The sequence below is a fragment of the Passer domesticus genome, chromosome 13 (genome assembly GCF_036417665.1).
Source record: "Passer domesticus isolate bPasDom1 chromosome 13, bPasDom1.hap1, whole genome shotgun sequence".
NCBI lineage: Eukaryota > Metazoa > Chordata > Aves > Passeriformes > Passeridae > Passer > Passer domesticus.
This window is the reverse complement of record NC_087486.1, coordinates 15,734,639-15,760,390: the sequence shown is the minus strand read 5'-3', so window position 1 is coordinate 15,760,390 and position 25,752 is coordinate 15,734,639. Positions and strand designations below refer to the sequence as shown.

Here is a 25,752-nt window from a genome sequence, read left to right as displayed (position 1 = left end):
GCTGAAAAAAATATGGAACAGCCACAGCTTCCAAATACTGTCCATATACTTCGATGAAGAGTTGTTCTTCACGCCTCATTTGCCACCTGCATGCTGAATGTAAATTTCTGGTTTCATATTTCAGGCAGGCCAGCACAATCAGAAACACACAGCAAGAACGTCCATCCCCAGCGGCATATTCCCTGTGGAATGCCTCTGTGTAGCCTGATCCACGGGGTAAAGGCAACAGAATCATTTTATCTGTGTCAATTTCTCTGAGAACACCTCCTTGACTCCCAGCACATTCACTCTGAGAAATGCGTTAGGGTCTCTCCTGCATCCGTGCTTGCTGTTATTTGCTGATACTGAGTCTGGAGAAGGAAGATAGGAATGAGAGGAGGCAGTGGTGCTCTGCTGATCCAGTAAAGGAGTCACAGAACATTTCAAACTGGAAGGCACCCATAAGGATCATCAAGTCCAAATCCAGGAACATTTGGTCAATCCAAAATGAACACACCAAGACTAAAGATGTATAAAGATACAACTGTATTTCAGACTCATCTTCTTTAGGTAGCAGGAACTTACCTGAAGCAACTCTGGCTCCTTCTTCAGAAAATATTTACTTTCGGGGGGGGGAACTGGTTCTGAAGGATATTTTCTTTCAATGTTATCAGAGTTTTCTAGGGGAGATGAATAAGAGAAAATGACCCACATTCTGCAAAAGCCTCTAAATCACTGAACAGAGCACAATGCTCCCTCATGCACTTTTATCACATGCAAAGTGAGAGTGATTCTGAAAATCTCAGGACATTCTCCCAACCTCAGCCTCAGCTTAGAAGACTGGAAAATCCATCCCTCATACTGATAGTTAGCTGCTGGAAACTCAGCTACCTGACAGCCACCAAAATTCAGCAGTCTGCATTTCATCCACTGTTACCAACACATGGCCAATGCAAAAGAAGAAAAAAAGTAAAAAAGTTGGGATGTTTTGGTAAAAAGAGAGAAGAAAACTAGAAGGTCCTATTCCACCGTATCAAAATGCCAGGTCAGACAACTTCTTGGTTATGGACAGAAGTTTTTCCACTCCCTATCAAGACAAGAGCAGAGATGTAAACAAGGAGAGCTTCAGAGAAGGCTGGCCAAGCAAGACTGATATTTGGAGAAGCTGCTGTTTCACCAACACCATATTTTCAAAAGCAAGTGATCCAAGTTTTGTATGGAAGATGTGTATGGCTAGAAGACCATGGAGAATAACAAGGATACACATGACTTCAGAAGGACCTGGAAGGATCCCAGGCAAGCAAACCAGGGTGACAGGTGTCTTCACAAGGTTTTCCAGTGGAATCCTCTACCCCAAGCTCTGGGAAATGAATCTCCAGCCAAGCAGCTGGAGCTTTTCTCCCCCAGTGATAGTGCTTATGCTACACAGCATCTCCATTTCCTCAGTAAAGAAACTTCTCCACTCAAAGTCGCCCTCCCCATGACAGAGGGCCCAAGCAGTACACCATGCCACTTAGAGGATTACAGCTGTAGCAGCCAAACTGCCCCACCAAACCAGCTTGCCCCAGCAATAAAACCCACTCCGAGCATGATCCAGGCCTTTGCACATCCCCACCTTCCCTCACAATTGGCACAAAGAACTTATGAAGGGATGCAAAGCCACAAAATTTCTGGCAGACTGTGAAATTCACCATAAATGTGAAACTCTTTTCTGGCAATCTCAGACAGAAACACCATAGAGCTACACATTAGAGATGTTTAAAATTCTGTGGTCAGAGTGACAGCTCTGATCCTGATCCAGATTCATTTTATTTTGAGAGAACCACACCAAATGCTGAAGCACAAGCACAGTTAAACTGTGGGGGAGAATTTCTATGATAACATCAGGGCTGGGCTGCTCTGCAGGGCGTTGTGTGGCAATGCAGGTATCAGGGTTAAGCACGACGAGGCAACACCCCATTTCTACTGAGGCTGACCCTGCAAGTGCTCAAGCAGGAGAGATGAGGCACACACAGATTATACTCTCTTCCTCATCACATCCTCTTGCAAATCCCACTTGACAAGCAGCAAGGACCCATGATGGCAAAATCAGCAGCTGAGGAAGCTGCTATAGACGTGCACCCCTACACAAGGACTCCAGCAAGCTGAAGTCCTCCCCTCCACAATGCCTTCCTCAAAATAAGAAGGAAGTGGGTTCATCAAACAATTTTCAGCATTGCATTTCCTCTTACCAACACATTCTATACAACAATGATGTATCAGCACAAACCTCTTTCTGTTTCGGGAGAACTTCATCACCTCAAAGGATTTTGTGGTCATTTCAATACCACACAGCAACTCAAGGTCCACAAGGCCTCCAGCTCCAGGACCTCAGAGTCTTGCAAAGGATGCCAGGCAGAAGTACTCTGTGTCCATCCTGCCTTATAGTTTTCTCTAGGGATCCTTCATTCATCACTCCGGGAGATGAGTTCTCAACCACATCATGACTCATTCTTGTCTTAAGACATGGCCCATGGCCTTCTCAATGAATCCCACCTTTCTCAGGTAGCTCTTCTGCTCAAGATCACAACACAACAAATCTGGGCCTAACCCTGCCACTGCCACGCTCACTTGAGTAAATATGCTACAGTTTCATTCTGTTACAGAACGGGAAAAAATACAGGGGCAAAGTTGATAGTAAGGTCCATACTGTCTTTCCCACTTTCTTAATGAGCCTGAAGGTGGAACCTAAATGCAGAATTGTTGTTTCCACAGGGAATCAAATAGCTGAAGTCCCAAGTGTAATTTTGTGTCACATCTCATGCAAGGAAAATGAAAGAGGACAGTTTTCAATAATAATCGACACCTAATACCAATATGGTGAGAAGCTACCAAAGGCATAAGTCAATACAAAGTGATTGGGGGACTGTCACCACCCCGGGTTTTCTTCTATTCCTGCACCAAGCGGCATTTAAACCCTTCATGCAAAAAAGTAAGAAAGTTGCCTGCAAAGCTCGCACCTCGGGGCACAGCTCACTGCAATAGGCAGAGATTTCATTCTAGGGAAACACTCCTGCCCAGAGCAGCAAGACTCAGATGTGGATGGTAAATTCTCTGGAGTGCCATAATACCTTATTTCTGCTTCCACGCACCAAGAAATTGCAAAATCAGGGAACGGCAAGGCCGAAGATAGAAATGTCCCTTTCACATCCTTAAACAGCGACTGCCCTCAAGCTGCGGGGGCGGAGCCTCCCTACAGGCAACAACGACCCAGGCTGAGGGAGAGAATGGGCGAAGGAGAAAATAGGCAGCGAAGGAGAGAGGCGAACAAGGTAGTGCCACTGACCGTGTCGAGGAGAGCGGAGGGCTCCGGCTGCGTGTCCTTGGGCGCGGGGCCGGGCGGCGGCGGAGGGGGGAAGTTGGGGCTGAAAACCATGAGGTCGCTCTTGGCGGCGCCGTCGGCCACGCACAGGCTCCGGCTGTGGCGCTGCGAGTACGACCAGCTGCCCACTTCGCTGGCGCACACGAGCGTGGTGGGCCCGGGCCCCGAGAGCACGGCCGCCCGCGGCGCCCAGCGCGACGCCCCGTACAGCACCACGGCCAGCAGGAACAGGCTGGACACGGCGCAGATGGCCACCACCAGCCACACGTTGGTGGCCGCGCTCGCCGCCCCGGGCCCCAGCTCCACGCCCACGGCCGAGCGCGACGGCGACGACGACGACGAGGAGGAGCCCGCGGCCAGCGCCGCCTCGGCCGCCTCGAGCAGCGACACGCTGAGCGTGGCCGTGGCCGAGCGCGCCGGCTCGCCGTGGTCGCGCACGACGATCAGCAGCCTCTGGCGAGGCCCGTCCGCCTCGTCCAGCGCCCGCGCCGTGCTCACCTCGCCGCTGTAGAGCCCCACGCGGAACGGGCCCTTGCCCCGCGGCTCCCACAGCTCGTAGCGCAGCCACGCGTTGTAGCCCGAGTCGGCGTCCACGGCGCGGATCTTGGCCACCACCTGCCCCGCCGGCGCCCCCCACGCCGCCCACGCCCACAGCGTGCCCGACGCCGAGCCCGCCCCCACGTCCGCCGCCGCCGCCGCCTCGGCCGCTGCCACGGCGCCCGCCTCCGGGGCCGAGCCCGCGGCCGGCAGCAGCGCCGGCGCGTTGTCGTTCTCGTCCAGCACGAAGAGCTGCACCGTGGCGTTGCCGCTCAGCGGCGGCTCCCCCGCGTCCACCGCGCGCACCTCGAACTGCAGCACCTGCAGCTCCTCGTAGTCCAAGGGCTGCAGCGCCCACAGGCGCCCGCTCTCCGCGTCCACAGACACGTAGCTCGACGCCGGACGCCACCCGCCGCCCGACCACGACGACGACGATCCCGCGGCCCCGCCGCCGCCGCCCACGCCGCCCTCCCACAGCGAGTAGCTGACGCGGCCGTTGCCCGCCTCGTCCGGGTCCCGCGCCCACAGCCGCGCCAGCTCCGCGCCCGCCGCGTTGTTCTCCCGCGCCAGCACCGTGTACACGGCCTGCGCGAACGCGGGCGCGTTGTCGTTCACGTCCGACACCGGCACCCGCAGCCCGCGGCTGGCGCGCAGCGCCGGCGCCCCGCCGTCCTCCGCACGCACCTCCACCTCGTACTCCGACACCCGCTCCCGGTCCAGCGCCTCGCGCAGCACCAGCGAGTACGAGCCCGCGAACGTCGTCTCCAGACCGAACGGCGACGCCGGCCACACCCAGCACCGCACGCGCCCGTTCTCCCCCGAGTCCCGGTCCGACACGCTCAGCAGGGCCACCACTGTCCCCACCGACGCGTCCTCCGCCACCGGCACCGACAGCGACGTCACCCACACCTCCGGCGCGTTGTCGTTCACGTCCAGCACCTCCAGCACCACCTTGCAGTGACCCGACAGCGGGGGCATACCCTTATCCATCCCTTTAATGTGTAGTTCATATAAAGTAACGGTCTCGAAGTCAAGGGCACCCGTCAGTCTGATCTCTCCACTGTTGGCATGGATGCTGAATAAGTCTCCCGCTGAGGGGGGAACAGTAGTATCGATCTCATAAATAATTTCACCATATATTCCCGTGTCTGAATCAGTGGCGTTCACCTGCGCTACAAGCGTCCCCTCCAATGCGTTTTCGGGCAAAACTACATTATACACGGACTGGTTGAACTGGGGGGCATTGTCATTCACGTCTAGCACCGAGATCAACAGCTCCATTGTGCCCGTCAGAGACGGCCGGCCCCCGTCACTCGCCGTCAGCACCAACCGGTGCACGGGAATCGTCTCGCGGTCAAGAGATTTCGTGAGTACCAGAAACAGGGACTTAGTGCGAGAGTTACTGCTTTCTTCCTCTATTCTAAAAAAATCGTTGGGACTGAGTGCATAGGAGAGCTGCGCGTTCGCTCCGATATCTGCATCCGACGCGCCCTCCAGCGGGAAACGAGACCCAGGAGGAGAGTTCTCCGGTAAACTGAGATTCTTTCGGGCGGCGGGGAAGACGGGGGCATTGTCGTTGATGTCGGTGACCTCCAGCTGCACATGGAAGACGCGCAGCGGCCGCTCCAGCAGCACCTCCAGGCGCAGCGCGCACGGCGCGCTCTTGCCGCACAGCTCCTCCCGGTCGAGCCGCGAGCTCACCAGCAGCGCGCCGCTCGCCCCGCTCACCTCCACGCTCGCCCGCCGGCCCGGAGCCACCAGCCGCAGCCGCCGCGCCTCCGCCTCGCCCGCCTCCAGGCCCAGGTCCTGCGCCAGACGGCCCACCACCGTGCCGGCCTTGGCTTCCTCCGCCACCGAGTAGCGCACCTGCCCGCCCGCCAGCGCCCAGGCCAGCGCCTGCAGCACCAGCACCCGCAGCACCGCCGCACACCACCGCTCGCCCATCCTCCCTGCCGCCGCTCTCGCCGCCGCTGTCGCCGCTGTGGCTGCCGGCCCCGGCCCGGGCCCCGCACGGCTCCCCGCCGCCGCCCGGACGCACCGGCTCTGCTGCCCGGCCCGCGCCGCCCCCCCGCGCTCACAGCCGGGCTCTCCGCCGCACCGGGGCGGAGCCGCCCGCACCGAGCCGTTCCTGAGCCTGCAGCGACACCGTGCGCTGCTCCGCCGCCGCACACGCCACAGCCACAGCGCCTCTGCCTCCGCTCCGTCATGGCTGTCTCCCCCGCTGTTTTTTCTTGCAGTGCTCCTTTTAGATTTTATCCTTTGGACTCTTTTCGCTTCTCTTTTCTTACCCCTTCTGGTATCTCGTCAGTTGCCTCTGGAGCCACACTGCAAACAAAAGTATTTGGATCCACCAACTCTAATTACGTGGCATCATCGCTGGAATGCAGAATTCTAACCGAGGCAGAGGCTGTTGGCAGTCACCTCCGGCCAACACTTTGAGGCAACGTCCGTGCGTAATACTGTTTTAAATTTCTCCTCTTTGTCATCTTCCATTCCCAATTATCTCCTTGTGGCATTATTTTATAGCATGTTATTTCTGGTTTTCTTTCTTCTCTGGCTTTCCTTCTTTTTTTCTCTTCTTTGTCACCTTCTTCTCTTTTCGTACAGAGTGCCAGTATTGGTGACGTGCCAGTAAAGTCATTTATAGTTTGTCCCTTTCTGTTTCTCTTCTTCTACTACTTTCTTCTTACCTTCTCTTTATCTATATCCATCTTTACTTCCTTCATTGCACTCTTCTTGCTTTCAATTTTCTTCCATTTCCATCTTCTGTTCACTTTTCCCTTACCAAGAAGGGAATTGCCTTACCATCTCTTCAACATTCTTGACGTGGTGTAGTGACATATTTTTTGTAAAAAATTCTAATTTCTCTTCCCTTCTGTCTGCAAGGAAGTCTTCAGAGAAGGCATGGCAGTATGATCAAAATTTCAAACAGCTTCTCATAGACAAATATTCCACATCAAAACCAAGTAATTAAAGGCACGAAGGGTAGATATCTTCACAAGTAGCAATACCAGAAAGAACAGTGCCCTAAGATATGCAGAACTTCTGGATGTCCTGATAGGATTCCAGAAGAGCAGCACTGTCTGGTGGGGTCCTTCTCATGATATTCTACTGTGATCCCTTTATCACCTGGGGAACTGGGATCTCTGCAGTTAAGCAGACATTCTGTATTCCCTCCCCAAACCCTATTTAAATTCTGTCCTTCCCCCATGGCTGTCACAAATATAGAGCATGCTGCAAATCCATTCTCTGAATCTTTGACTTTTCCCCCATGCCAGGATGCTTTGTACCTTTTCAGCAATAGCAGATACAAACAGAGTTCTGAAACGTTCTGTGATTAGAGTCGTGAACAATACTGATTCCAATCCCCACAGATCTTCTTCTTCAAGAGATCACACCAAGAGCACAAATGCACTCAAAATGTTAACCGGATGAGAGAATTTCAAGAATAGAAAACCAGAGTTGGACTGCTCTGTGCATGTAGAGGTTTGGTGTGTGCATCCAGACACCAGAATAAGCCATGTGTGATAACAGGACTCACCATCTCTACCCGAACTGATCAGGCAGGAGCACAAGAAGGGGAAGAAAAGCACCAGATTAAACATATCTCTTCAACTGTCCTTAAAAATTATCTCTGAAGAGATGAAGCACAGATCCACCATGGCAAGAGCTGTGGAAACTGCTATAAGAGCCCTACAATACACATGGAAAGCAGTTTGTAGTGCCACCCTCCCACAACAACTCCCAAAACAGGAGTAAAAATGTTCTTCAGTCTGCACGTTACCAGCTGTTTCCCAACACATTCCCTGTGTCAGGCCAGAGGCAGCACAAGGAACACTGATGGGAGATATTCATAACATCAAAGGACTCTGTAGCCATTTCAATACCACACATTAGCTCAAGATGCAGAAGGTCTGCAATAGCAGACCCGTGGAACAATGGAAACAGTCCTGGACAGAAACACTCTGCCTCCTGCTTTTCTCTAAGCATCTCCATTCTGCAGTCTCTAACATTCTCCAGAAAAGAATACAATTCCCATTCCTGTCTTCGTATGATATGACCCATTGTCTTCCAAATTATTTCAAGTTCCCTCAGAGGAGGCTACCCAGTGGTCAAGGTCACCTTTCAAACCAGGACACAGCCAGGACCTGCTCAGTGTCACTGCCACATTCACCTCTGTAACAAGGCACAATTTCCTACCTCAGGGGTCAATTAGACTTTTGCTTACCCTTCCCAACAGTGACAGTACTGTGAAATCCATGCAGATGGCATCACATACATGGTCTGGCAGACTCTGCAGGTGCATCTTGAGCTCTGGTTGTGAGACCTGAGACCACTCATGCTGGGACAGCCCTCATGGCAATGGACACTGATATCATGCTAAGAGAGACCGAGCAACACGGTGATGAACACACCAATACAGTGGCTGTGTACTGTGTAGAAGAAATTTGTTGTAGGATTTTTTGTTGTCATTGTTTAGAATAGGATTTGCAGGGAACTTCTGAAGATGTTACAAATATAAACATTGAAAAAACATACCAAAAAAAGGTCAGTGTCTATCAAGTCACCTGTTCATCCAGAAATGCAAATTAACAACTACAGCTAACAAAAATGGGGAGGGAAAAAAACCATGAAAAGCCCACAAAGCCTTCCTAGTTTCCATACTGACACAAGGACAGAAGTCCAAATGATCACCTTGCCTTGCATGTCTTGTAGAGAACAAATGAGAGAACATGAGGCCAGAGAAGAAACCACACGTGATACCACCACGGTCAGCAGTGAGCAAAGACAATGAGGAGATACACAGCGCCTGGCAGAGGGTCACCACCACAGCCAAACCTGAACACCGTCAGCAAGATAGGGTGGAAAACCTACACAACCAGAAAGAAAAAACGCTGCCTCCAAAACAGAAATGTCGAGACATCACAGGACAGATCTCATAACAATGAGCAGATTTCATTCTAGGGCAGAAAAATTCATATCCACAGCTCCAAATTAGAAGAGCGTGCCCTAAGGGGTTAACGCGAAATCCCGGCGCGCGCCCCCCCCCCCACCCCACCCCCCGCCTTCCATGAGCCGGCAACAGATAAAAAGGTGCAATTAACACATCTAAACCACAGTCGCCTTCAGGCTGCGGGGGCGGAGCCCCCCTAATAACTAGAAACCACTTTGGGAAACGAGAGACGAGGGGCAAAGTGGCAGTGGATACAAGCAAGCAAAGCATTGCCACTGACCGTGTCGAGGAGAGCGGAGGGCTCCGGCTGCGTGTCCTTGGGCGCGGGGCCGGGCGGCGGCGGAGGGGGGAAGTTGGGGCTGAAAACCATGAGGTCGCTCTTGGCGGCGCCGTCGGCCACGCACAGGCTCCGGCTGTGGCGCTGCGAGTACGACCAGCTGCCCACTTCGCTGGCGCACACGAGCGTGGTGGGCCCGGGCCCCGAGAGCACGGCCGCCCGCGGCGCCCAGCGCGACGCCCCGTACAGCACCACGGCCAGCAGGAACAGGCTGGACACGGCGCAGATGGCCACCACCAGCCACACGTTGGTGGCCGCGCTCGCCGTCCCGGGCCCCAGCTCCACGCCCACGGCCGAGCGTGACGGCGACGACGACGACGAGGAGGAGCCCGCGGCCAGCGCCGCCTCGGCCGCCTCGAGCAGCGACACGCTGAGCGTGGCCGTGGCCGAGCGCGCCGGCTCGCCGTGGTCGCGCACGACGATCAGCAGCCTCTGGCGAGGCCCGTCCGCCTCGTCCAGCGCCCGCGCCGTGCTCACCTCGCCGCTGTAGAGCCCCACGCGGAACGGGCCCTTGCCCCGCGGCTCCCACAGCTCGTAGCGCAGCCACGCGTTGTAGCCCGAGTCGGCGTCCACGGCGCGGATCTTGGCCACCACCTGCCCCGCCGGCGCCCCCCACGCCGCCCACGCCCACAGCGTGCCCGACGCCGAGCCCGCCGCCGCCTCGGCCGCCGCCACGGCGCCCGCCTCCGGGGCCGAGCCCGCGGCCGGCAGCAGCGCCGGCGCGTTGTCGTTCTCGTCCAGCACGAAGAGCTGCACCGTGGCGTTGCCGCTCAGCGGCGGCTCCCCCGCGTCCACCGCGCGCACCTCGAACTGCAGCACCTGCAGCTCCTCGTAGTCCAAGGGCTGCAGCGCCCACAGGCGCCCGCTCTCCGCGTCCACCGACACGTAGCTCGACGCCGGACGCCACCCGCCGCCCGACCACGACGACGACGATCCCGCGGCCCCGCCGCCCACGCCCTCCCACAGCGAGTAGCTGACGCGCCCGTTGCCCGCCTCGTCCGGGTCCCGCGCCCACAGCCGCGCCAGCTCCGCGCCCGCCGCGTTGTTCTCCCGCGCCAGCACCGTGTACACGGCCTGCGCGAACGCAGGCGCGTTGTCGTTCACGTCCGACACCGGCACCCGCAGCCCGCGGCTGGCGCGCAGCGCCGGCGCCCCGCCGTCCTCCGCACGCACCTCCACCTCGTACTCCGACACCCGCTCCCGGTCCAGCGCCTCGCGCAGCACCAGCGAGTACGAGCCCGCGAACGTCGCCTCCAGACCGAACGGCGACGCCGGCCACACCCAGCACCGCACGCGCCCGTTCTCCCCCGAGTCCCGGTCCGACACGCTCAGCAGGGCCACCACCGTCCCCACCGACGCGTCCTCCGCCACTGGCACCGACAGCGATGTCACCCACACCTCCGGCGCGTTGTCGTTCACGTCCAGCACCTCCAGCTCCACGCTGCAGTGACCCGATAGCGGGGGTGTCCCTTTATCTCTCACTTCAATCTCCAGGTCATACGACTGAACGTCCTCGAAATCCAGCTCCCCGACAGTCCGTATTTCCCCAGACTTTTCGTCAATTTTGAAAAGGTCCTGAATTTTGGCAGAAATCGCGTCGCTAAAAGAATAATATATTTCTTGATTAATTCCCTCATCTTTGTCTGTCGCCGTTACCAGAAAAAACACAGTTCCCGGGGCCGTATTTTCCGGCAGCTTAACTTTATACACAGACTGATTGAATTCCGGGGCGTTGTCATTCGCATCGAGCACCGAGATCACCAGCTCCATGGTGCCCGTCAGAGACGGCCGGCCCCCGTCACTCGCCGTCAGCACCAACCGGTGCACGGGAATCGTCTCGCGGTCCAGAGATTTCGTTAAAACAAGAACAACGTATATTTTCTTTTCGTCTTTAGATTTCACTTCCAAGCCGAAATGCTCGCTGGGGCTCAGTGTATAGGAGAGCTGCGCGTTCAGCCCGACATCTGCATCCGTCGCGCCCTCCAGCGGGAAACGAGACCCCAGCACAGACGATTCCGCGATGCTGAGGTTCTTTCGGGCGGCGGGGAAGACGGGGGCATTGTCGTTGATGTCGGTGACCTCCAGCTGCACATGGAAGATGCGCAGCGGCCGCTCCAGCAGCACTTCCAGGCGCAGTGCGCACGGCGCGCTCTTGCCGCACAGCTCCTCCCGGTCGAGCCGCGAGCTCACCAGCAGCGCGCCGCTCGCCCCGCTCACCTCCACGCTCGCCCGCCGGCCCGGCGCCACCAGCCGCAGCCGCCGCGCCTCCACCTCGCCCGCCTCCAGGCCCAGGTCCTGCGCCAGACGGCCCACCACCGTGCCGGCCTTGGCTTCCTCCGCCACCGAGTAGCGCACCTGCCCGCCCGCCAGCGCCCAGGACAGCGCCTGCAGCACCAGCACCCGCAGCACCGCTGCACACCACCGCTCGCCCATCCTCCCTGCCGCCGCCGCCGCCGCTCTTGCCGCTGTGGCTGCCGGCCCCGGCCCGGGCCCCGCACGGCTCCCCGCCGCCGCCCGGACTCACCGGCTCTGCTGCCCGGCCCGCGCCGCCCCCCCGCGCTCACAGCCGGGCTCTCCGCCGCACCGGGGCGGAGCCGCCCGCACCGAGCCGTTCCTGAGCCTGCAGCGACACCGTGCGCTGCTCCGCCGCCGCACACGCCACAGCCACAGCGCTTCTGTCTCCGCTCCTTGAAGAACATCCCCTCTGCCGTCTGTTCCTCTCTGCTCCGCTTATTTTTCCTGTTTCCTTTTCTTTATCGATTGCTCTCTTCCTTCCGTCTTTTCTCTGGTTTTCATCGGTTTGCCTTTCCCTTCCTTCTCCTACTCTTTTCTTTTTTAGTCTTCCCGTTCTTTTCTATTGCTTCCTCTCCTAGTTCTCCTTTTGCTTTATTGCCCTGCCCTAATCTTTATACCATTTTACCTTACTTTCCAATCTTCGCTCTTCTTTACTCCCGTCGGCAATTTGCCAGTTGCCTCCTATGCCGCGGTGGAGACCATCACTGTTGGAGTTATCAGTGCCAGTTATGGGATATCTGCGCCAATTATGGTATATCAGCGCAATTATGGTATATCAGCGCCAGGGCGCGGTGCTCCAACCGGGGAAAGGCTGCTCCGGAGCAGCTCTTCACAGCGTGGAAACATAAGGTCGGTGCCTGCTCATCTGGTCCTTTATCCTTCTTCCCTTTGTTTCCATTCTCTTCTTTCTTTGCTGCTTCCTTACTCCCTTTCTGTCTTATTTTTTTCTTCTATAGTCGCCTTCCTTGTTATATCCTTTTCTCCTTCATTTTCCTCTGCTATTGTTTCCCTTCTTTTGTTCTCTCTTTCCCTTCTATTTCCTGGTTCTCTTTCCCTATGGCTTCTTCATGCTCTTAACTGTCATATTTTTACATCCTCCTTCTCATTTTCCTTCCTTATCTCTTCTGTGTTTCTATTTCCTTTACCAATATTCTTTCCAAATGTTTAGATAGTACTTGCAGTAAACATGTCTTTGGGATAAACTTCTCATTCCTCTTCCTTGCAATGATTCCTTCCATTGCTTCTTTTGATTCCACTTCGTCTTTGTCCATTTTTTTTTGCATTTTATCTTTTTTTTATTTTATTTACTTTTTTTTTCTCTCTTCGTTGTGAAGACTTTCCCTCCCCTGGTCTGTTGCTGCCTTCCTTGTATCTTCTGTTCGTTGTTTTCCCCTTCAGGAAATATTTTAAAAATACCTACACCATCACGTCATGAAGCACAGACATGTCCTTTAGCAAAAGGGCACTCCCCTTCCACCTCTCATTCCTCATGACAGGGAATAGCCCTCTTGCTTTCCTCCAGCACCATGCACCTGCAGCTTCCTCTCCCTTCAGGATCCAATCCACATTTTGAGTCCTCAGTCCATCTCAAGGACCCCAGAAATAAATCCACAAAGCAATCATATAGTAAAGAACAGCTTTGTTACATCAGAGAAGAGTCCACCCATGCAGACGTCTAATACGAAAAAGGCTCCAGAGTCCAAGTGACCCAAGGGAGTCTCGCATATACAAAATCAAACCCATCAGAGCCCAGCATGACAATACTCCAAGAACACTGCAAAACAAGCATGATGACACCACATTCTTCCTTTACCTGGATGGAGGACAATTCTGCCACACTCATTTTTCACCTGCAGAGCTATTACAAAATTCAACACGGCATTGTCACTGAATGCATCCTCTGCATGCCCAGCACATCTACTCCTAGAAAAGCATTAAGGTCACTTCTCCATCTGCCTTTGCTTCCCTCTTCTCACCCTGAGCCAGGAAGCTGCAGAATCAAATGAGAGCACATAATATGCTCCAATCCTAGAGGAATTTCAATTCAGGCAATATTTAGTAGATCCTATGTGAAGATACCACAGCTGAACAGGTGATGCCTTGAGAGGCTCCCGGGCAATGAGAAGCTGTGGAGTGCTAAAGGAATAAAGTTGGTATTTATTAAAAAGGCCTTCACAGGATACACCTTGGCCAGTGCAAGAGCCCAGCCACAGCTACATCCAAGATGGATGACAGGTCACAAGTTTCCATGCTTTTGTAAGTTTTGGTCCATTTAAATATTGGGGTTAATTGTCCAATTACGGCTCCAGGTTATGCAGTCCCATCCTCCCAGTTTGCTCTCCTCAATTCCCTGTTGTTTGTACTTTTTTAGCCTGAAGCTGCAACGGTGTCCTCGGTTCTCTAGACTGCAAAAGGATTGTTTCGTGTGACTGAGCTGTGAGGAGAACTTGCTAACACTTCATATGAAGTTCAGAGTTATATACTAATGCAGTACAGAATCTGCAAAACATGAAAGCTAAAACTTAAGGCATCACAGGAACCAAAGGACACCTGTCTCTCACATAGAGCCTCTTCTGGTAGGAATAACTCACCTGTAGCATCACTGGTTCCTTCTTCAGAAAAAGAAACTCCAGGACCAGGAGTACTTGTTTTAAGGGACAGCATCCCTTAATGCCAACCAGAAGACCAAGACCTGGGAGATGACTGATGCCATGTCCCAAGAAAGGCTGGCAGAATGACACAAATTTCAAAAAGTCTTCTGTTTTATGACGAAAATTCCACCTCGAAGACAAGTGATTAATGGCATGGATGGCAAATCACTTCATAAGCTGTAATATCACAGGGAAAAACAGAAAGCAAGAATGTAGAGAACTGCTGGAGGTCCTGAGAGGATCTCAGAAGAGGAGCATTAAGTGGTGGGCATTTTCACAAGACATGGGAAATGAGATCTCCACAGCTAACCAGGCTTTCTCCAGTTCCTCCACTGTGATGCAGGCCGTGTTCTACTCAGCATCTGCATTTCCCTGGGCCAAAACTCCTTCCCACTCAAAATCACACTCCCCATCACACAGACCCAGGCCTTATTTAGTTCCACACACAGGATCTCTGCCAAAATATCACACATTGCTCAACCTCAGCAACATGCCCTGTCTCTACACCCCACTCCAGGCCCCTGTACTTCCTCATCTCCATTCACAATCATCACAAACAATGTACAGAATGTCTAAAAGCTCTTCCCAGCTACATGATCTTCACCATTAATGCTTTGCTCTTTTTCAGTAATCTCGGGTTGGAAATGCCACAGAGCTGCATGTTAGAGTTCATAAAGGTTCTGTGATTAGAACTGTGACAGCTCTGATCCCAGTCCACACAGATTTATTTCTTCAAGAGAACACAGCAAGTGCCAAAGCACAAGAGCACTCACAGAGTGCCAACCATGAGGGACGGTTTGCACACCATGAACTGGGCAAATCAGGCAGGTTTTGGGATGTTCTTGCAGATATCAGAACAATCCACATGTGACATCAGGACACATCATCTCTACTGAGGCCACTTCTGCAGTGCACAAGTAAAGGAAGTTGAGAACATATAGATTACTCCCATGTGAAATAAAATAATTGCTTGTAAATCCCACCTGAGGAGGAGCAAGGAATGATCATGGTAAAATCTACAGCTGCAGAGACTACTACAAAAGCCCACTACTGCACAAGGACAGCAACTTGCAGCATTCCCCAGCCACAATGTCTTGAAACACTGAAGCAGAAAAAGTTGTTTCTTCAGACAATGTTCAGCAGTCTCCATCTCACCAGCTCTTAATAATGTTTGCCAGGGTCTCCGTACAAATCACAAACAGGACAGGGCTGCTGGGGAACGTGTCTCGAGCTGTTGTATTTTCCAGCATCAGTCTCATTACATGCCTATGACAATGGGAGGATGCCAGCAGCTCACATCCCCAGCAGCAAAGAACTAAATGTTACAACTCACTTTATAAGTTTTCTGACCAATCCCACAAAGGAAAAGCATATTGACAGTAGTTCTATCCAACCACCATAAGCACATGCAAGTTTGGTTAAAACAATGCTTGCTTATCTCGAATACAATACCTGCTTGCAAGCCTCAACACACATTGCACAGAGCACCATTATTAAGCTTAGAACTTCTTAATATCTTGCCAGACAGACTTTTCTGTAGCTTAGGGAGTTATTCTAGACATGCATTAATACACAGTCCACTGTTCATTTATCCTTACTTTTCTACTCCTTATACCATTTTTCTGCTGACAAATCTTATCGCTACTGCTTAGCTCTAATCACAGTTCTGTTGTCGCTGAGGCCTGCCTTTTGCAGCTTTCCCAAAACCCTCTGATTTTAAGCATCCCCACACTTTCCAACACGTGGCCTACACCAGGCAGGCAGCAGCAGCAGCACAGACAGTCCCTGGTGGCGAGACTCCAAACTGCAAGGGACACCGTGGGCATTTCAGTTTCACACTCTCATCTCCTTATCGGCAGGGCCTCCCACTCCAGACCCTTAGGAAGTAGGAAAGCATCCTCAGCAAGACCACTCTGCTCCCATCTTGTCCCACTCTTTCCTGTACAAATCCTTCACTACCCCACTCCGAGACCTGTTATGAAGACATATATATAACCTCAAGATATTTTCTTGTGACACAATCCATGGTGTCCCCAAGCATTTTCACTTTCCCCACACAAGTCTTTCTGCTGCTCATGGTCACCCTTCCCACCAGACAAGGGCCAGGCCCTACTCTATACAACAGATCACAGTTTCCTTTGCTAACACAAGGTTGAACATAACTGTTAGCATATTCTTCTCAGCAATGACACACCATAAAAATCCATGTTGATGGTGGTATCACCAACACAGTGCATAAGAGATGCTCTGCTGCTGACACCTCATGTTTTCTAATGCTTATTTATGGGAATATTATTTTCAAAGTTGATGGTGGAACCTCTAAACAGCAATAGCATTGATTTTGTGCTTCAAGTGAAAAAAAAGAAATATGCCAAGGGCACTATTCTAATACATGATACTGCCTGTGTTGGAGAATGTTACTTGAGAATTGGTGGGGAAAGGTGATTCTTGGATTTTGGGGCCTATTTGTTTGTTCATTACAGAAGAGAAAATTTCCATTTCTAATGCCCTTTTAATTCTTGATCACTGATGCAACTATTGATGCAAATTTTGAGAGAACATTTAAAAAGGACAATGTACTTCACACTATATCTCTGGTCAGTAATGCAAATCCTCAGGAACATGGGCAGTAGGAACACAAAAAATAAATTTCCCTTTTGAAACACATACCTTGGGTCACAGACTTCTCCCGGAATGCTTTATACTACTAACCAGAACACGATACTTGCAAAAAGTCATAGGAAGATCATGGGAAATATGTCCCACAACTAAGCTATTTTCTAAATTAGTGACACAATAGAAAGGCAATAGAGAACTTTTCTCCTTGAATATCTACCCTTCACCTTGCATCATACCTTCACATGACCATAATTAAAAAGACGAGGGCAGTTTTCAACAAAAAGACAAATGAATATCAGCAAGGTTATCAATCAGCAAAGGCAATGAGGTCGTACACAGCGCCTGCGAGACTGTCATGAACACAGCCTGGCTGTCTTGAACTCCTTCACCCAGCTCGGGTGGAAATACCACAGATGAAAAACAGAACCCCTGGCTGTCTGCAAATCTCAAAACTCCGGCCATCTCTTGTAGCACAGAATAGTAATTGAATTCTAGAGCAGAGCAACTCCCGCTTAGAGGACCAAACCTCACCTGCCTACAGTAACTACTCGAGGATGCTGCCTTATCTATATTCTGGACCCACTCCAGAAAGAGCTGGGGGCTCCAGCAAGGTCGCCCTGACAGATGCAAACGCGCCATTGTCATTCTCAAGGACCCGCTAAGTCCCCAAGATCCGTAAGCCGTGGTTACAGAGCCCGCCTTCAAAGAGTAGCTTCTGAAGAGGGCGGAGGAAAGGAACAGAGAAGGGAATGAAGGAAGAGCACTGACCGTGTCGAGGAGAGCGGAGGGCTCCGGCTGCGTGTCCTTGGGCGCGGGGCCGGGCGGCGGCGGCGGAGGGGGGAAGTTGGGGCTGAAAACCATGAGGTCGCTCTTGGCGGCGCCGTCGGCCACGCACAGGCTCCGGCTGTGGCGCTGCGAGTACGACCAGCTGCCCACTTCGCTGGCGCACACGAGCGTGGTGGGCCCGGGCCCCGAGAGCACGGCCGCCCGCGGCGCCCAGCGCGACGCCCCGTACAGCACCACGGCCAGCAGGAACAGGCTGGACACGGCGCAGATGGCCACCACCAGCCACACGTTGGTGGCCGCGCTCGCCGCCCCGGGCCCCAGCTCCACGCCCACGGCCGAGCGCGACGGCGACGACGACGACGAGGAGGAGCCCGCGGCCAGCGCCGCCTCGGCCGCCTCGAGCAGCGACACGCTGAGCGTGGCCGTGGCCGAGCGCGCCGGCTCGCCGTGGTCGCGCACGACGATCAGCAGCCTCTGGCGGGGCCCGTCCGCCTCGTCCAGCGCCCGCGCCGTGCTCACCTCGCCGCTGTAGAGCCCCACGCGGAACGGGCCCTTGCCCCGCGGCTCCCACAGCTCGTAGCGCAGCCACGCGTTGTAGCCCGAGTCGGCGTCCACGGCGCGGATCTTGGCCACCACCTGCCCCGCCGGCGCCCCCCACGCCGCCCACGCCCACAGCGTGCCCGACGCCGAGCCCGCCCCCACGCCCGACGCCGCCGCCGCCTCGGCCGCCGCCACGGCGCCCGCCTCCGGGGCCGAGCCCGCGGCCGGCAGCAGCGCCGGCGCGTTGTCGTTCTCGTCCAGCACGAAGAGCTGCACCGTGGCGTTGCCGCTCAGCGGCGGCTCCCCCGCGTCCACCGCGCGCACCTCGAACTGCAGCACCTGCAGCTCCTCGTAGTCCAAGGGCTGCAGCGCCCACAGGCGCCCGCTCTCCGCGTCCACCGACACGTAGCTCGACGCCGGACGCCACCCGCCGCCCGACCACGACGACGACGATCCCGCGGCCCCGCCGCCGCCGCCCCCGCTGCCCACGCCGCCCTCCCACAGCGAGTAGCTGACGCGCCCGTTGCCCGCCTCGTCCGGGTCCCGCGCCCACAGCCGCGCCAGCTCCGCGCCCGCCGCGTTGTTCTCCCGCGCCAGCACCGTGTACACGGCCTGCGCGAACACGGGCGCGTTGTCGTTCACGTCCGACACCGGCACCCGCAGCCCGCGGCTGGCGCGCAGCGCCGGCGCCCCGCCGTCCTCCGCACGCACCTCCACCTCGTACTCCGACACCCGCTCCCGGTCCAGCGCCTCGCGCAGCACCAGCGAGTACGAGCCCGCGAACGTCGCCTCCAGACCGAACGGCGACGCCGGCCACACCCAGCACCGCACGCGCCCGTTCTCCCCCGAGTCCCGGTCCGACACGCTCAGCAGGGCCACCACCGTCCCCACCGACGCGTCCTCCGCCACCGGCACCGACAGCGATGTCACCCACACCTCCGGCGCGTTGTCGTTCACGTCCAGCACCTCCAGCACCACCTTGCAGTGGCCCGACAGAGGCGGTGTCCCCTTGTCTCTCGCTTCCAGACGAAAATTAAATACCTTGACTTCCTCGAAGTCTAGGGCGCCCGTAAGGAGAATTTCCCCGCTATTAGGATTGATGGAAATCACATCATTTCCACTCGGGGGAATAAAGTTCGTCACGGCATAGGTCAATTCACTGTTACTTCCCAAATCCGGATCCGTGGCATTCACCCTCGTCACCAACGTTCCTACAGCAGCGCTTTCCAGCAGCTGCACTTTATACACCGTCTGGTTGAACTGAGGGGCATTATCATTCGCATCCAGCACCGAGATCAGCAGCTCCATGGTGCCCGTCAGAGACGGCCGGCCCCCGTCACTCGCTGTCAGCACCAACCGGTGCACGGGAATCGTCTCGCGGTCCAGAGATTTCGTTAAAACAAGTTCGGGCTCCGTGTTTCCATCATTCGATTTTTGTAAATCCAGAGAAAAATGCTCGCTGGGGCTGAGTGTATAGGAGAGCTGCGCGTTCACCCCGATATCCGCATCTGACGCGCCCTCCAGCGGGAAACGAGACCCGGGCATCGTAGATAACTCTGCGATGCTGAGGTTTTTCCGGGCGGCGGGGAAGACGGGGGCATTGTCGTTGATGTCGGTGACCTCCAGCTGCACATGGAAGACGCGCAGCGGCCGCTCCAGCAGCACCTCCAGGCGCAGCGTGCACGGCGCGCTCTTGCCGCACAGCTCCTCCCGGTCGAGCCGCGAGCTCACCAGCAGCGCGCCGCTCGCCCCGCTCACCTCCACGCTCGCCCGCCGGCCCGGAGCCACCAGCCGCAGCCGCCGCGCCTCCGCCTCGCCCGCCTCCAGGCCCAGGTCCTGCGCCAGACGGCCCACCACCGTGCCGGCCTTGGCTTCCTCCGCCACCGAGTAGCGCACCTGCCCGCCCGCCAGCGCCCAGGCCAGCGCCTGCAGCACCAGCACCCGCAGCGCCGCCGCACACCACCGCTCGCCCATCCTCCCTGCCGCCGCCGCCGCCGCTCTTGCCGCTGTGGCTGCCGGCCCCGGCCCGGGCCCCACACAGCTCCCCGCCGCCGCCCGGACGCACCGGCTCTGCTGCCCGGCCCGCGCCGCCCCCCCGCTCTCACAGCCGGGCTCTCCGCCGCACCGGGGCGGAGCCGCCCGCACCGAGCCGTTCCTGAGCCTGCAGCGACACCGTGCGCTGCTCCGCCGCCGCACACGCCACAGCCACAGCGCTTCTGTCTCCGCTCCTTGAAGAACATCCCCTCTGCCGTCTGTTCCTCTCTGCTCCGCTTATTTTTCCTGTTTCCTTTTCTTTATCGATTGCTGTTTGCGTGCATAGATTCATTTCTTTCCCTCATCTTCTCCTTGCTCTCTTCCTTCCGTCATTTCTCTGGTTTTCATCGGTTTGCCTTTCCCTTCCTTTTCCTACTGTTTCCTGTTTAGTCTTCCCCTTCTTTTCTATTGCTTCCTCTCCTAGTTCTCCTTTTGCTTTATTGCCCTGCCCTAATCTTTATACCATTTTACCTTACTTTCCAATCTTCGCTCTTCTTTACTCCCGTCGGCAATTTGCCAGTTGCGTCCTATGCCGCGGTGGAGACCATCACTGTTGGAGTTATCAGTGCCAGTTATGGGATATCTGCGCCAGTTGTAGTATATCTGCGCCAGGGCGTGGTGCTCCAACCGGGGAAAGGCTGTTCCGGAGCAGCTCTTCACAGCGTGGAAACATAAGGTCGGTGCCTGCTCATCTGGTCCTTTATATTTCTTATCTTTGTTTCCATTTTCTTCTTTCTTCGCTGCTTCCTTACTCCCTTTCTGTCTTATTTTTTTCTTCTATAGTCGCCTTCCTTGTTATATCCTTTTCTCCTTCATTTTCCTCTGCTATTGTTTCCCTTCTTTTGTTCTCTCTTTCCCTTCTATTTCCTGGTTCTCTTTCCCTATGGCTTCTTCAGGCTGTCATATTTTTACATCCTCCTTCTCATTTTCCTTCCTTATCTCTTCTGTGCTTCTATTTCCTTTACCAATATTCTTTCCAAATGTTTAGATAGTACTGGCAGTAAACATGTCTTTGGGATAAACTTCTAATTCCTCTTCCTTGCAATGATTCCTTCCATTGCTTCTTTTGATTCCACTTCTTCTTTGTCCATATTTTTTTCGTATTTTATGTTCTTCTTATTTTATTTACTTTTTCTTTCTCTCCTCGTTGTGAAGACTTTCCCTCCCCTGGTCTGTTGCTGCATTCCTTGTATCTTCTGTTGGTTATTTTCCCCTTAAGGAAATATTTTAAAAATACCTACACCATCACGTCATGAAGCACAGACATGTCCTTTAGCAAAAGGGCACTCCCCTTCCACCTCTCATTCCTCATGACAGGGAATAGCCCTCTTGCTTTCCTCCAGCACCATGCACCTGCAGCTTCCTCTCCCTTCAGAATCCAATCCACATTTGGAGCCTTCAGTCATCTCAAGGACCCCAGAAATAAATCCACAAAGCAATCATATAGTAAAGAACAGCTTTGTTACATCAGAGGAGAGTCCATCCGTGCAGACATCTAATACAGAAAAGGCTCCAGAGTCTAAGTGACCCAAGGGAGTCTCTCTTTACAGAATCAAACCCATCAGAGCCCAGCATGACAATACTCCAAGAACACTGCAAAACAAGCATGATGACACCACATTCCTCCTTTACGTGGATGGAGGACAATTCTGCCACACTCATTTTTCACCTGCAGAGCTATTACAAAATCACCATGCCATTGTCACTGAGTGCATCCTCTGCATGCCCAGCACATCTACTCCTAGAAAAGCATTAAGGTCACTTCTCCATCTGCCTTTGCTTCCCTCTTCTCACCCTGAGCCAGGAAGCTGCAGAATCAAATGAGAGCACATAATATGCTCCAATCCTAGAGGAATTTCCATTCAGGCAATATTTAGTAGATCCTATGTGAAGATACCACAGCTGAACAGGTGATGCCTCGAGAGGCTCCCGGGCAACGAGAAGCTGTGGAGTGCTAAAGGAATAAAGTAGGAATTTCTTTAAAAGGCCTTCACAGGATACACCTTGGCCAGTGCAAGAGCCCGGCCACAGCTACGTCCAAGGTGGATGACAGGTCACAAGTTTCCACGCTTTTGTAAGTTTTGGTCCATTTAAATATTGGGGTTCATTGTCCAATTACGGCTCCAGGTTATGCAGTCCCATCCTCCCAGTTTGCTCTCCTCAATTCCCTGTTGTTTGCACTTTTTGGCCTGAAGCTGCAGTGGTGTCCTTGGTTCTCTACACTGGAAAAGGATTGTTTTGTGTGACTGAGCTGTGAGGAGAACTTGCTAACACTTCATGTGCAGTTCAGAGTTATATACTAATGCAGTACAGAATCTGCAAAACACGAAAGCTAAAACTTAAGGCATCACAGGAACCAAAGGACACCTGTCTCTCACATAGAGCCTCTTCTGGTAGGAATAACTCACCTGTAGCATCACTGGTTCCTTCTTCAGAAAAAGAAACTCCAGGACCAGGAGTACTTGTTTTAAGGGACAGTGTCCCTTAATGCCAGATAGAAGACCAAGACCAGAGAGATGACTGATGCCATGTGCCAAGAAAGGCTGGCAGAATGACACTAATTTCAAAAAGTCTTCTGTTTTAACAGGAAAATTCCACCTCGAAGATAAGTGATTAATGGCATGGATGGCAAATCACTTCATAAGCTGTAATATCATAGGGAACAACAGAAAGCAAGAGTACAGAGAACTGCTGGAGGTCCTCAGAGGATCTCAGAAGAGCAGCACTACGTGTTGGGCATTATCACCAGGCATGGGAAATGAGATCTCCACAGCTAACCAGGCTTTCTCCAGTTCCACCACTGTGATGCAGGCCGTGTTCTTCTCAGCATCTGCATTTCCCTGGGGCAACACTCCTTCCCACTCAAAATCACACTCCCCATCACACAGGCCCAGGCCTTATTTAGTTCCACACACACAATCTCTGCCAAAATATCGAATATCGCTCAACCACAGCAACATGCCCTGTCTCTAAACCCCACTCCAGGCCCTTCTACTTCCTCATCTCCCTTCAGAATAATCACAGAAGATGTACAGAATGTCTAAAAGCACTTCCCAGCTACATGATCTTCACCATTAATGCTTTGCTCTTTTTCATTAATCTCGGTTGGAAATGTCACAGAGCTGCATGTTAGAGTTCATAAACGTTCTGTGATTAGAACTGTGACAGCTCAGATCCCAGTCCACACAGATTTATTTCTTCAAGAGAACACAGCAAGTGCCAAAGCACAAGAGCACTCACAGAGTGTCAACCACGAGGGACAACTTGCACACCATGAACTGGGCAAATCATGCAGTTTTTGGGATGTTCTGGCAGATACCAGAACAATCCACATGTGACATCAGGACACACCATCTCTACTGAGGCCACTTCTGCAGTGCACAAGTAAAGGAAGTTGAGGATATAAAGATTACTCCCATGTGTAATAAAAAAATTCCTTATAAATCCCACCTGAGGAGAAGCAAGGAAAGGTCATGGTAAAATCTACAGCTGTAGAGAGACTGTAAAGGCCCACTACTGCACAAGGACAGCAACTTGCAGAATTCCCCAGACACAATATCTTGAAACACTGAACCAGAAAAACTTGCTCCTTCAGAAAACATTCAGCACTCTCCATCTCACCAGCTCTTACTAATGTTTGCCAGGGTCTCTGTACAAACCACAAACAGGACAGGGCTGCTGGGGAACACGTCTCGAGCTGCTGTATTTTCCAGCATCTGCCTCATTACATGGCTATGACAATGGGAAGATGCCAGCAGCTCACATCCCAGGCCACAGAGAAAGAACTTCATGTTACAACTCACTTTATAAGTTTTCTGACCAATCACACAAAGCAAAAGCATATTGACAGTAGTTCTGTCCAACCACCATAAGCACATGCAATTTTGGTTAAAACAATGCTTGCTTATCTCAAATACAATACCTGCTTGTAAGCCTTAACACACATTGCACAGAGCTCCATTATTAATCTTAGAACTTCTTAATATCTCGCCAGACAGACTTTTCTGTAGCTTAGGGAGTTATTCTAGACATGCATTAATACACAGACCATTGTTCATTTGTCCTTACTTTTCTACTTCTTATACCATTTTTCTGCTGACAAATCTTATCGCTACTGCTTAGCTCTAATCACAGGTCTGTTGTCGCTGAGGCCTGCCTTTTGCAGCTTTTCCAAAACCCTCTGATTTTAAGGATTCCCACACTTTCCAACACGTGGCCTACACCAGGCAGGCAGCAGCAGCAGCACAGACAGTCCCTGGTGGCGAGACTCCAAACTGCAAGGGACACCGTGGGCATTTCAGTCTCACACTCTCATCTCATTATCAGCAGGGCCTGCCACTCCAGACCCTTAGGAAGTAGGAAAGCATCCTCAGCAAGACCACTCTGCTCCCATCTTGTCTCACCCTTTCCTGTACAAATCCTTCACTCCCCCACTCTGAGACCTGTTCTGAAGACATATATATAACCTCAGGATGTTTTCTTGTGACACAATCCATGGTGTCCCCAAGGATATTCACTGTCCCCACACAAGTCTTTCTGCTGCTCATGGTCACCCTTCCCACCAGGGAAGGGCCAGGACCTGCTCTATACAACAGATCACAGTTTCCTTTCCTAACACAAGGTTCAACATAACTGTTAGCATATTCCTCTCAGCAATGACACACCACAAAAACTCATGTTGATGTTGGCATCATCAACACAGTGCATAAGAGATGCTCTGCTGCTGACACCTCATGTTTTCTAATGCTTATTTATGGGAATACTATTTTCAAACTTGATTTTGGAACCTCTGAACAGCAACAGCATTGATTTTGTGCTTCAAGAAAAACAGTTGTGCCAAGGGCACTATTCTAATACATGATTCTGCCTGTGTTGGAAAATGTTATTTGAGAATTGATGGGGAAAGTTGATTCTTGGATTTTGGGGGCTATTTGTTTTTTCATTCATTACAGAAGAGAAAATTTCAATTTCTAATGCTCTTAAGTCTTGAACATTGATGTAACTATTGATGCAAATTTTGGGAGAACATTTAAGAAGAGCAATGTACTTCACACTACATCTCTTGCCAGAAAAGCAAATCCTCAGGAACATGGGCAGCAGGAAGACAGCAAATAAATTTCCCTTTTGAAACACATACCTTGGGTCACACACTTCTCCCTGAATGCTAACCAGAACAACATCATACTTGCAAAAAGATCATAGGAAGATCATGGGAAATATCTGCCACACCTGCCCAATTGTCTAAATTACTCTCCTAATAGAAAGATAATAGAGAACTTTTCTCCTTGAATATCCACTTATCACCTTGCATCATACCTTCACATGACCATAATTAAAAAGAGGAGGGCAGTTTTCAACAAAAACACAAATTAATATCAGCACGGTTATCAGTCAGCAAAGGCAATGAGGTCGTACACAGCGCCTGCGAGACTGTCATGAACACAGCCTGGCTGTCTTGAACTCCTTCATCCAACTCGGGTGGAAATGCAACACATGAAAAACAGAACCCTTGGTTGTCTGCAAATTTCACATCTCCGGCCATCTCTTGCCACACAGAATAGTAATTTTATTCAAAGGTAGAACAACTCACGCTTAGAGGATCCAACCACACCTGCCTACACTAACTACTCGAGGATGCTGCCTTATCTATATTCTGGAC

The 25,752-nt window shown here is 52.9% G+C and overlaps 2 protein-coding genes across 7 annotated transcripts in view; both read right to left on the bottom strand.

The window, feature by feature from the left end:
* LOC135279919 (protocadherin alpha-C2-like) overlaps positions 1–25,752 on the bottom strand; it is a 179,108-nt gene that overhangs the window by 94,132 nt on the left and 59,224 nt on the right. The window contains exon 1 of one of the 6 annotated variants that reach the window (XM_064387493.1): positions 17,502–21,698. The exons of 4 other annotated variants lie outside the window; for them this stretch is intronic. In XM_064387493.1, coding sequence (XP_064243563.1) covers positions 17,502–20,033 — 2,532 coding nt within the window. In that variant the 5' untranslated portion in view covers positions 20,034–21,698. Of the gene's footprint in view, positions 1–3,361; positions 7,050–17,501; positions 21,699–25,752 lie in introns of those variants that run through there. One more of the 6 variants, XM_064387494.1, reaches the window with a different exon arrangement.
* Positions 9,028–16,302, bottom strand: LOC135280095 (protocadherin alpha-2-like). The gene has a single exon (XM_064387846.1). The coding sequence runs from the start codon at positions 11,599–11,601 to the stop codon at positions 9,028–9,030; it is 2,574 nt and encodes an 857-aa protein (XP_064243916.1). The 5' UTR covers positions 11,602–16,302.